We start from the raw sequence: 14,045 nt of genomic DNA, 5'->3' as shown, positions 1-14,045 counted from the left end.
ACAATGCTTATAAATAATATATTTAAGCACATTTTATTGTATTAATAATAATTATTTTTGTAATTAATTTAAATCGAATAAATCGTTAACCTTAATAATTCGAATTTATAGTTCATTTTGAAATGAAGAATAAAGAAAAATTAATAAATAAATATTTTAACAATAATATACAAACATTAATAATATACTATAAAATAATAATAAAACTGTAACTCTTTATTCTATATATTTATTTTAATGGTATATTTGTAATATATTATATTATTGAGATTATATAAAATACTTTATTAAATATTTTGTGAATTTTTAAATAAAATAACTATGTATAATAAAACTTAGAGAATTCGAATTCGCCATTTAAAAATATAATAAATGATCATTTTATTCAATTCATGACGATGGTAGTCAATTAATTAAATTGTTAATAAATTAAAATTATTAAATTGTAATTAATTGGTTATTAAATTGTTGTTATTAAATAAAATAGCCTGATTAACTCATGAGTTATATTTAATATTAGTAAGGAATTTTTATGCAAAAAATAGTACCCAACAATTAAAAAAAAAGTTTAAATAATTAATTTAATTCGTCATAATTAAAATAAAAAAATAATAAATCAACATTATATTCAATCCTTTACAAAAGTGCATTATTAATGTAAAATCTATAAATATTTAATCTATAATTTTATTCTAGTTAAATTGTTATTATATAAAACCGAAAATTTAAAAAAATTTGTTATATATAGTTTAATATTTTTTTTGCGAACATTTAAGAACAAAAATATTTTACCCTTACTTCTCAACATATCCATCAGGGTATCTGGATCGCCCGATGGTAAACCTCCCCGTTTGGCCAGATCATTGAGCAAGCTCAGCTCCTGAGTTTGTTTCTCGTTGGGTAAGGCGCTCGATCCAAGAATCGACGCTCCAACAAACACCACCACTAAAATCACTCTAGCGCCCATTATACTCAACTACGCGGTACGCGACAAGTACTAACAATCGTGCGTGTTGGAGTCGTACCTTTTATTTGATATTATCACCGATATTTGCGGTTTTGGTATGACGGGACTTTCGATCGGTAAAGGGAAAGAAAAGCAAATAAAACCTCAAATCTGGGTAAACGCTCGACAACCTGTCATCCCTTGGTCACGTGGCGCGCAACAACCCCGAACAAGTGACTAGCGAGGACTTTCCATCGAAAGTGCCGTGGTCAGGAGCCAAAACAAATGAAGACGGGCCTACCACAGCATTTGTTTCTGGTCGGTTAAACGTTGACAAGTGAAAGCTGAAGACGCTAGTCCGGGGGTATCAGGTAGGTCGTACAACTACGAGGGCACTAATACTGACTGAAACATATATTTTCTCAATGAGACCATAAACTTTAGCTGACAAAACTAATATCAGATATTACATCCAATAGATTTGTAACTTTCATTTCACTTTTAATCACGTCGCCTTGTTTCTCACATTTTAATCAGCAATTATATAGAATTAATATTTGGGAAAAATTTTAAATTTATTTTAAAAAAGAATTTAAAATCATTTTAAAAATTACCTCCCATAAAATTAATAAAAAATATTTTGTTTCAATTTTAAAATAACTAAAATTAATGTTAGATTGATAAAATGTTACTGTTTTATATAAAACAATCCACAGTTGTTGATTGATTGAAAAAAGCATTAAGTATATAGTATTATAAAATAATATTTTTACAATTAAGATATAATGCCCTACCTATTAAAACACTATAGGAGTTTTTATAATTTTCATTTATAGTATACATAGTTTCAAATTTATTTCAACAAAAAAAATTATTTACATTAATAATTAGGTTTAATTAATTCTTTATTTTTCTTAAAAATATCATATATAGATATAGTATAAAACATGAAATACATATTTTTAGAGATTTTTTAAAAATATGTTAATATTATTAACAAATTTCTTACTAAACTAATATTATTTTATCTAAGGACAAGAAAATATTTGAAATTTATAAAATATGCATGAGAAAAATCATTTTATTAAAAACTATATCTAGCATGTTATTATTTTCAGAAAATAGCAAATAGATTTTAAAGTTAATTTCAAGCCAACAAAACCCTTTTCAGAGCTAACTAAAAAGCAAAAAATATTTCAATGTACTAATTAAATATTTTTAAAATGTTAGTAGTTATGGTCATATTAAATTTTGTATTGCTTTTTATGGAAGGATACGATTTTAGTTTAATTAATAACTTATAAATAATTTAATAAAATTTATAAAAAAAAGTATTCAAACTGTATAATTTTATGAATAACACCATATATTTAATACAAGAACCGTGTTAAAGATGCATTAATCTTTCCAGGATTACTTTATATTCTATTTTAAAACTCATCATATAAATTATTAGATAAATATTATAAAGGTTCTTATATGATTACACCAAGATATTTAATAGTTTGTTCTTAATAAGTATAACTCCTCTCATTACAATGTCACTACTATATCTTTGAATCTACCATAATATTCATAAAATAAAACGTCAAAATGTTGAGCAGCTTGATAAAGGTCAGTTACGATTTCATTAAAAATTCAAAAATAATCACTGAAGTACTAAAAATCAAATAACTAGATAGTAACAAAATATATGAAAAACAGAGATTGTTGTTAAAAAAAAGTGCCACTTCAGTAAAAGGACAACAATATTCAGCTATGTGAAGTATGTGATAAATAATAATTGCAGAGAGAAGAATTTCTTGAACCTAATCAATAGCTATGTTCTTTCAACAAGTAAATATTAATAAACTTTCTATATAATATAACATCATTAAAGTATAAAACCAATACCACTTGCGGAAAGTTTTACTTTTGGTGTTTACTTCAGAGAATACTTTTGCTAAAAGCTAAAAATTATGAAGTGAAATAACAAATTGAGAGACGAACGAATTGGAGTCTGAGATTGTAAATGAGAGTAATGATGTAAATTGTTGTAATGAGATTCCAAGAAATTTAAATCTCCAAATAGTCCTTCATAAATAACTTCTACATGATTATATTAATTATATTAATTATTACAAATAAATTTACAAATTTACAAAAGAAAAGTCTATGAATAGTTATAAATGATACTTTAAAAATTAGTATTGACATTCTAATCATTAAATTATTATACAAAATTTTTAGAACTAAACAAAAATTACTATTAGAAAACATAAATTTTAAAATGACGAACAATTCACTTTTATTCTTTTGGTCTCGTACTAATGTAATAAATCTGACTGATCAAGAAAATTGTTATAATTACAAACGCCTCTTTAATCGAAAACATAACATATATACCTAAATCGCTTCACCAACAGAATAACGCTAATTTTAAAACAACGGGTATTACGACATTGATAGAAAAATGGCTTTTGTTGTCGATTCAGATTTCGAGCCATCTTTTTCCTTTGGATTGCCCAAAATTGCATTGACAAATTTTAAATTGAATCGGTTGATGACAACACGCAGCTACCTTACATGTTCGGAAACATAATAAAAATCGTTCCTATTTAGAGTAAAAGTGAAAGCAGCGGTGTTAAAATCGAGAAGTATATTTCGTAAATCACTTAACTTTCTCCGCCGACGCCTATAGTCCTAATGAACGAGCCTCCATTATTTGTTTACGGACTGTTTGAACTAATACACTTTTGCGACCTAATGTTGAGATTATCACAATAATGCTGTTGGGTACTTTTGCGGTGCTCTATCTACTCGTATAATACTAGAACTAAAAAACAATTACATTTTAGTGTTTCATCTCTCATTATAACATAACATAAATGTCAATGCAACCTGTTAATTTATTATTTGTTCATATAACATTTAAAGTTGGCGTTTTAAACCATTAATAGTAATGAAACAAATTTAACATCAACAAATCATAAAAAGTTTACACAAAAATATTGAAGAAATGATCAGGTCTATAAATTAACTTTAAAGAATTTAAGATAGATGCACCGCGTTGAAAATGTCTAAGCTTATACCGAGTAAATCACATTTACGAGAAGTTTCACTTTTTACCGCTATTTGAAAAGTGGCGGCTGAAGATGAAAAAGTACTATGTGAAGGTTATGGCAAACACGCTCCATTGATTTCAATCTGCGAATACTGGTTTCGATGATTTAAAAGTGGTCATTTTGATACCGAAGACAAAGGTCGTTCTGGACAGCCAAAAGAATTTGAAGACGAGAATTTGAAGCCATTACTCGAAGAGGGATTCTCGAAGGAGAATGTGATAAAAGATACAATAATGTTATTCTTCAGCAAGATAATGCTCGATAACATGTTGCATATCGGTGAAAACATACTTGGAAACATTAAAATGGAAAATGCTCCCTCAGCCGCCATACTCTCTAGACCTTGCTACTGATATATGAGTCTTGGTCTGCACCTCACTTCTTATGAAGATACCAAAAAAATGGGTCGATACATGGATAGTCTCAAAACATACTTCGTTCTTTCCAGATGAAATGACGTAAAATGTAAATGACGAAAAGAAAACGGCCATGGATAGACAATACTATGGATAGCAAGATAATGCTCGATGACATGTTACATATCGGTGAAAACATACTTGGAAACATTAAAATGGAAAATGCTCCCTCAGCCGCCATACTCTCTAGACCTTGCTACTGATATATGAGTCTTGGTCTGCACCTCACTTCTTATGAAGATACCAAAAAATGGGTCGATACATGGATAGTCTCAAAACATACTTCGTTCTTTCCAGATGAAATGACGTAAAATGTAAATGACGAAAAGAAAACGGCCATGGATAGACAATACTTTGAATAAAATACATTGTATCTATTTTATATAATAAAGCTCCAAATTAAAAGATCTCTTAAAACTAATTTATAGGCCAATAAATATAGAGTAAATGCCTTAAAATTGATGGAAACTGTAATGAAAAATTATGCCATATTTAGAGTTGTAAATACTTACTGATTTATGTTAACTTGCTGAGTAAGAAATTTATAGAATATCTTAGTGGAGATATAAGACGAAAGGTATTATTTATAGTTTGAGCTTATCTATTTTTTAAATTTCCCGTTATATAGTCTCCCAATCTTCTTCACACCTAAAGATATTGAATATGCACAAATTTATTTATTGCCGAAAGTTCTCTCAATGCTACCGAATATAAAGAACGATCTTATATTATCAAATTTTGTACATAATCATTGTCAGTAAAACTATCAAAGCGCCGTTATTACCCAGAGTTAACGGAAACTGTTCGTTATACTCTTATATTACACTTACCATTTTGACTTGTTTTTGGTCTTATCAAATATATATATATATATATATATTTTTAATGAATTTATTCTTGGTACATGTGATATGATTTTTTTCTATCTCGACGTATATATATATATATATATATATATATATATATATATATATATAAATATATATATATTTGCTTTATATATAATATATATATATATATAAATATATAACTATATTGTTAGACATCAGCTAGTACTGTTTAGTATGCGTACTGTGTAAATAGCGAAGTAATTTTTAGTGTTATTTCGGAAATAAACTTACCAAGTTCAAAACCTCCCCAATATTCTCCATTCTCAAATAGCGTCAGAAGTTCAATTGTTAAAAGCGAAAAAATAATTTTAAATTGACATAGGCTTTGCAACGTTATTATTCAGTAGTATGAAGATCTACTTGGAATACAAAACTAACACAATATGCTACGTACGTGCATCACAGACAAGTACAGATATATATTTATATATATATATATATATATATATATATATATATATATATATATATACGTCGAGATAGAAAAAAATCATATCACATGTACCAAGAATAAATTCATTAAAAATATATTATTATGTTTGTCCGAATAGGGCTTATCAGAATTAGATCCAATCTACTAAATAACAAAAGCATGGTGGAAGTGTCATTAAAAAAATCTATCTATCTGTATAACAATGAATTTGAAACCTGCCACTGCGTTGATATGGAAAACACATCGTTTGATTTTTATATTTTAAGTGATTATTAGGTGTATATGTATATGAAAGTGATCGTTAAGCGTCATTCAACATTCTTCTTTTAACTGTTGTTTTTTCGGAGAAGATATCGAATTGAATATTAAACAAAACTGTGTTAGATCAACTTTGGCTATTTGGATATTTTAGGTATTCCTCAGCCAAAATAGGGAATCTATATTGTTAGACATCAGCTAGTACTGTTTAGTATGCGTACTGTGTAAATAGCGAAGTAATATTTAGTGTTATTTGGGAAATAAACTAACCAAGTTCAAAACCTCCCCAATATTTTCCATTCTCAAATAGCGTCAGAAGTTCAATTGTTAAAAGCGAAAAAATAATTTAAAATTGACATAGGCTTTGCAACGTTATTATTCAGTAGTATGAAGATCTACTTGGAATACAAAACTAACACAATATGCTACGTACGTGCATCACAGACAAGTACAGATAATCTAGTAAACTGTGATTTAGCAATAAACGAATTATTAAATCTAGACATTTGTATGACATACAAATTCCTAGTAGTTCATTAGTAGCATTATTGGTGCTACTTTATGTTCTAGTTACTTTTTTTAAATTAATTAAATATTACGTTAGATATGCTTAGTTCAACCTCTATTTACAAATGAATTTATTACTACTGTACTGTTGTACTTGCCTTAATACATAAGCAAGGCGAGTAGGAGATTAATACATCAGTATATATTTCCCAAATTAAAATAAAACTAATCTACTTAAGCTAAAGTTAAGAATATACTTATACACTATACAAGCTCGTGCAGCTTGTTTCCCTTCAATCTTCTGATTTCCTTCATGTTATCCAGTAGCTATATCGCTTCCACGTTGCTGCGATTTAACAACCTTATTTCATATTTTAAGGCGAAATATTGTATCACTTCGCATATCCATTTGATTTCGAGGTCAACGTGCAGCTCCTCGTTGGTTACGTAGCGGTAAGCATTGGTAATTAATCGTAAAACTTTGTTTTGGGTACGTTGGATTACTAGGTAAAAATCTGCTATTTCTATAAATGTTTTAATACGGTTTAACAGCAGTTTCTCAAATAATTTTGATGTCGCAGGAAATAGGCATGTAAGATCCAACTTGTTCTACCGATTTGTCACGTTTTTTAAGCATAATTATTCGACCAACCTTAAGACATTCAAGTACGTACATTGTTCAGTCTCAAACAGGCATTGAATATGCATGTCAACATGATTTTGCTTTTCATGACCGCTCTTTTATTAACCCTTTATTAGCATTTTTATCTTTTCTTAACATGTGAAATATCATCGATTCCAGGAGCCTTTTTAGGATTGAGATTGTTGTCAATTTCTATGGCAACTTCCATTAGAGAAGTCAGATTTACAGCTAAATCGGGCGGATAAACAGGATTTATATCTATTTTAGATTCTATATCATTTGGCTTGAATACGTTAGCTAAATGTTCTGCGAATAATTCATCTTTTCTATCGTTGCGTAAAACCCATTCATTTTGGTAATTTTTAATAGGGGGTACTCCAATAATTGGTGTTTTAAATCTTCGAGTTGCTCTCCAAGGCGACATACATATTTTTCGAGGCAACTCTGTTTATATTATTTCATCTATTGTTTGTCTGCTTACTAATTCTATTAAATATTGTTTTGTCTACAGCATATCTAGTTCTGCGCCATACTCTTCTAGCTTGTCGTATTTCTTTTATCACTACCCTGATTTGAAGGGGGTTAATTAAGTCATATTTTGATTTCTCTCTTGATATCCGGGTAGCTTCTTTTGCAGCAGATCGCAGTTGAGATACAATTTTGTCAAAACCTCAAATTTATTTTTAGATTTTAAAAGGTAGAGAGAGGTAAAAATAATCACACAAATTTTCAGTAGTTTTTATTTGTTGTTTTCATAAGAAAATCGCAATTAAACGTTGTATTTGTGAACTTCGTTCTCTTTACTTATCATCTATCAATATTATTTAAATAAGAAAATAACAGAACGAGAGAAGTTACAAAATACAAGAATAAAAAAAAATCAAATTTATGATATGATAGGTAGCAGCAAACGATACGATATAACACAAGTTACCATATATGTTAGATAGAAAGTGAAATCCTAGCAATCTTTAATATTCAATAAAATTTCAAAGGTCATAAAAATAAGTATAAAATTAATAATTTCAATTAATAATTTAATGATATTGGATTATTGTATTATCAGATTTATTTTAAATACCATATATGAAAGCATAAAATATTTGTTGACAATTGTCATACCAATATATATTTACTAAAGCTTTATTAAAGACTTTCACATTTTTTAATAATAATAAATAAAGGTAATAAAAAGTTACAATAAAGATAAAATTAAATTATTTTAAAGATCTATTGTAATTTTTGAAGATGATATGAATTTAAATATATTACGCTTTCAAAATGTGCTATGTCTAAAAATTATTATAATAATCTAACCCTAAATAAATATACTTACAGCCTAATTCGTCAAAAAATCGTTTTTTCGGTGGTGGATAATACAGTTCGTCGGATTCATTTGATTGATCATCTGAAAGCAATAAATAATATTATGAAATAAAAAAGAGCAGCAAAGTATTTGGTTAATATAAAAGGATCCAATTACAATCACATTTATAACAGTATCATTTGTATGGCGGAGCGGCGCATTTTAAGTACGGTTTTTCTATAATAAATTTCAAAATGTTTTTTCGATTTGTCTTCATTCCATATAATCTTAGAAAATATATTACTAAGCCTATTCATAAACAAATAATAGAATTTAGTTGGAATGTTCGACTAAAAACTGAATTTAATTTCGTGGGGTACCTTATTTTCCCCGCACAGTCTGGAGTGTATGGAAATCCTGCGCGCACAATGCATATCTCATCGCGACTCATATAGAATGTCCATGAATTAGTTCAACCATAAGATGGCCATTTAGGATTTTTATGGGTATTATTGATATAACTGCACTCAATGCCCATATCATATATACTAAAAATTTCCCCAATTGGAAATGTAATGGCTAAATTTGACGACGAATTATTTAACAAAACTTGTCACAAGAACTTGCACTCCCAAATATTCTAAACAGAAAACAAAATAGAATCATTTTCACAAAAATGTAAGAACTGCAATAGATTTATTTCTTGTAGACAGAACTGACACAATTCAAGAGAATCCTGCCAGAGAGATTTAACATTATGTAAATCTAAGATGCAGCTTTTGTTTCAGATCATAGGACAGAAAGACTAAAATATCGTGCAGTACATATAAAAAAACTATTTGCAATGTCCACCGAGAGGAAACTAAAACATTTTTATATATTGACTGCAAAGATAACGATTTAAGCGCAAAAAATAATTTAATGTTTAAAATGAAAATATTTCTTTAACAACAAACAAACTGTTCTCATTATTTCAGTTTTATTTTATAACTTTGCAAAAAGTTATGCATAATATATATAAGTTATCGAAATGTTACAGTAAGGTATCATAGTTACCCCACAAGGTCTGAAACGTAATTTTTGTAGCATGGTTCCGGAAGGGTTAATCAAACGTCTTGCAAAGAATCACTTGTGGATGTGAAATGGTCCATGACATGAGAGTGAATCGGGATTATAATAATGGCAGCATTTGGATAGTACAATGCACAGTATACCATAATGGTTGGGTACACAATAACATGGATAGCATAAAGATAGCATAGGAATTATTTCTCATCGAACTTAACTTAAATTATCATGTCTCAGATGTAGCCAAAATATTTTTAAAACTTCCAATAACATAATTATTAATTGATATATTTTTAAATAATACCCCAAATGAGAAAAAATAAACCAATGCAATTAATAAATTAATTTGTAGATTAAAGATGGCCAAATTGTTTGCAATTGCGTTAGCTCGTACTATCCTCAAGTGAAAATGGTTTTTCGTCAGTGTTACGTGTGCAAACTCCAACGACGATTCATTGTTAGCAACACAAAAATGTCCGCATTGAATTTCATAGCAAAAAGTAAAAGTGAAGTTACGGCTGATGCTCACAATGGAGCGGTGGGTTCGTATGTTCATGCAAACGATACGTTTCGCTGAAGACCGAGAAAATAATTAGTATTACAACGGGTTCTTTTTCGTTTATCTATTGTGTCTCATGTCGGATATCGCAAAAATTTTGACTTATAACTAAACGTCGCTGCAAATTTTCTAGATGAAAGTTTAGCTATAGAATTTGAATTGATTTTTTAAGAGAATGCTCCACTTTATGATCATTATTAAAATATTAACCTAATAACTGTAACTATAATAATTGAAAGTCCGCTATTATTTTTCTCTACCCAATTTTATTTTTTCTCCATTTTATTGACATTTATTTATCATAACATATTATCATAAATGTCCATTTTTTGTTTTAGTAATACAAAATAAATTAGTTCTAATCTTATTAAACACTCGAGGAACATTGGAAATTTATTTTCAACAATAACTATAATCTTTACTTCTTTTATTTACTGATATCGATAGAATTGCTTGAGCTGCCTGAAAGGGTTTATTGTTATTTTAAACATAATTTATTCAAAAAAAGATTTCAATTTCAAATATTTTCTTCTATTCTTAATGTTGTTACATTCCATCGCAAGTATGTTTACACCTACTTGATGCAAAATATAACAGTAATAATGAATATTACAATTTCAGTAGAAATCTATGAACAAGTGCAAATAAACCAGCATGTACTTATTTTAATTTTTTTCTCAGGAATTTCCCTGAATCATCTTATAGTGAAAACTTGATTATAACAAGATCGTTACTGATAATTCGGATTTAGTTTTGTTGTTATGTAATGCTAATGTTATTTTTCTCTAAGTATATCGTAAACACTAAATATTCAATGTTTGCTGTCGTATTATTATCAATGCAAAAGACGTACAATAATTACTGAATTTGAACTTGAGCTTTGATTGTGTCAGACATTAGCCAATATTTATCATAAATCTTTCCGAAACATTAGTGCTTAGTACTTATTTTTGTTCTATTCTAAGGCCTTTATGTACTCTTTACTTTTGACGTTGCAAATACTACTGACGTTATTGAAAAATTACCGATTATTTCGATTTACTTAAAGAATAAACCTATATACTAGTGCTTACCTCTAATATTCAAGATTTCGCATCAATTACATTTCATTTAGTGTATATTGTATAGGGTGGGGCAAAAGTCCCGCCACTATTTTGATTGGGCGCAATCTTGGTTATGTAACGTTTAGCTCAGTTTCACTTTAACCATTGTGTTGTATAGATATCCATATTTTATTATGGATAAATATACGCCACAAGAACGAGCAGAAATAGTGACAATATTTATTGAAAATAATCGTCCCATTATTGCCACTCAGAGGAAATCCTATATATCTATCATATATATTTATGTTTCATGAAGGTGACATATAACGTGATTGTACAAATGCCATCAGCAAATAAAATATCGGTTTACTCGCTCTGGAAACCAACCAAGAGGATTAAGACTCCTGTCACTTCTATGAGAAATATCATAGCCATAGCCTAGCAAATATATAAAAGGCACAACTCCTTGCTTAATATATATATGAAGTATATAATCCCAATCAAGCTCAAATGAGTGAAACCATAATTAATAGCGGTAACTTAAAATTCAACATTATCAAACTATTTAACCATAAAATAACTAACCAAGGAAATAATATTAAATCTGATCTCAAAGAATGCAACTGCAACCAATCTAATTACTGTAGAAATATCAAACAATTGCCAAAAACGGCCTTTAGATAGAAATATGCACCAGCATACTGAAAAGTGGTGGAAGTGATTCCAATGCCTGATAAAAAATTAAATGATGTTAAATTTTACAAACCCATTTCTATATTAACCTTTCTCTCAAAACTTTTTAGACAACATTAATTAAGAGAATGGGAGCAATAAATAACAGAATAATCTAACTTCAAACCATCAGTTCCAATTCAGGCGAAAATACTGTGTTGGTTCATAAAATAATAGACATCATTAAAATTGAAGAAAAGACAACAGTTTTTCTGAACTTAGCTTAATATTAGGTGCTTGCATTTTGATTAGCGATATATATTGATAAAAATGAGAGATATCAATGTAAACAATTATTAAAGGACCTAATCTACTTTCTAAATTCAATGCTTTTTATGGTTTGGTATTATTGAGTTATTCAGTAAATACAGAGGCTAATCTTGGAAGCTCAAAATTACAATTTCGGCATTCATTACTTTTGTGATTTGATTTGAATAAATTTGCTACCGATCCTCACCAAACAGTTCGTATATTTATATTACGAACGGTTTCAGTATATTAGTTTTATTGCTTGTCAAGAAATAAAGAGGAGTGAGTTTTGTGACGCACTCTCACTAATAATAATAAATAGATATACGACGTCAGATCTAAATGCAAAACGGTATAAGTTAATCCGTATAGTATAATAAGTTGTTGTGCATATGATAGCAACAGCAAGGTGTACTGTATTGGAGCTATTAACACCAAATGAATATATTGTTGCAAAAAAACAGCAATAGCGAGTAACAGATGCAAATTAATCTTCTTCCATAACAACGCTTGCCCACAAGTTGTAATATTTATAAAGGATACACTATTACAAGTTCAAGGAGAAGTTCCGCCACATCCAGCATACTCACCAGACATAGTGATTATATTAATATGATTCGTTCAGATTCAATTCATTACATTTGTAAGGTCGAACACCATGGACCAACAACATAATAAGAGTCTAACTATTCGAGTTTGTTTATATTATTCTCAGAATATGTTTTGTATACAGATTCAAAAAAAAGTCATCAAAAACTATCAATTATATCTAACTACCGATTAAACTATCTAACTAGCTATCAAAACTAAAACTAACTATTTATGAAACTATATTCTATCAAACTATTAAATCTTTCGGCATTAAAATTGTTATTAAAAACAAATTAATTTCTATTGTAAAGTATAAAATCAGTTTAAGTGTTTTTATATTAGTTTGGAAGTAAGGTCTATAGTCTTAGAGGTCATCATAAAATACCTTTAATTTCATTGCTTTCATCATTGCTCGCTACCAAAAACAATAAACTCACGACGTAGACCCAGAAAATTAATCTACCCACGAACATTTTAGCGCACAACACTTAATTAGTCTGTCAATCACAGTTTCCCATGTTAATCATAAAACTCAACGCAAGCAAAGGGCACTGTTGATCGCGTTTGGTGATCGCTTCACCAGGCTCAAGGCACTTCACCAGTAAAAACCGCGACGACTGAGAGTGAAATTTTCGTGAGAGTGTCTTGAAATTTTGTCAAGTTATCTTGAAAACCTGATGGCCAAGGTACCAATCGGTTTTTTACGCATTTCTCTTTCACTTGATGGTTCATTGGTGACCAGTGGCGTAACAAAATATACTTGTTGATGATGTCTAATACCTAGGTATCGTAAGATATTAGAAGATGTGTTTAGAATGATTACATTGAAGTGATTGATTAGTACATCAGTTATACTAGTAATTATTTTCGAATTATTGATTATATATGAATAGAATAATAGGGTGTTTGTACGTTTATCAATATGTGGTAAGAGATATTAAAATAGAAGTTAGATAATTGAGTGTCAGTTATATGATATAAATATTTCTTTAAAATATCATTAAATCGAATGAGGTAACATTTGATCAATTATCTGTTACTTAACACTCTCCCGCTCGTTTAAAATAATATACCTTCATATTTGATGGTATTTCCTCCTATAAACCTTCTCTAACAATTCTATTCAACTTTCCACTTATTAAATCCGAAATTTGAAATATTTTTTGTCTTCGTTATCATCAACTACGGTTTATCTCACATGCTCTTACTACTTAATCTGTTCTTCGAACCACGAACTTTGGAATTAAACCTACTGACTACTGACCACAACTTAAAGACCACCCCAGAAGACATCCGG

At 28.8% G+C, this 14,045-nt stretch overlaps 1 protein-coding gene across 2 annotated transcripts in view; it reads right to left on the bottom strand.

The window, feature by feature from the left end:
- The window catches only part of LOC143195821 (serine proteinase stubble), a 41,928-nt gene extending 28,557 nt beyond the window's left edge, over positions 1-13,371 (bottom strand). Inside the window, exons 1-2 of one of the 2 annotated variants that reach the window (XM_076403288.1) lie at positions 13,134-13,371; positions 8,534-8,605 (exon numbers count right to left, since the gene is read on the bottom strand). In XM_076403288.1, the coding sequence (XP_076259403.1) occupies positions 8,534-8,605; positions 13,134-13,221 (160 nt within the window). In that variant the 5' untranslated portion in view covers positions 13,222-13,371. Of the gene's footprint in view, positions 1-798; positions 1,074-8,533; positions 8,606-13,133 lie in introns of those variants that run through there. The other variant, XM_076403286.1, reaches the window with a different exon arrangement.
- Between the last annotated feature and the right edge of the window lie 674 nt (positions 13,372-14,045).

This window comes from Rhynchophorus ferrugineus, unplaced genomic scaffold, assembly GCF_030347505.1.
Source record: "Rhynchophorus ferrugineus isolate W39M unplaced genomic scaffold, kcgeb_rfMv2 rfM4, whole genome shotgun sequence".
Classification (NCBI taxonomy): domain Eukaryota; kingdom Metazoa; phylum Arthropoda; class Insecta; order Coleoptera; family Curculionidae; genus Rhynchophorus; species Rhynchophorus ferrugineus.
This window is presented reverse-complemented; position numbering and strand designations above follow the sequence as displayed.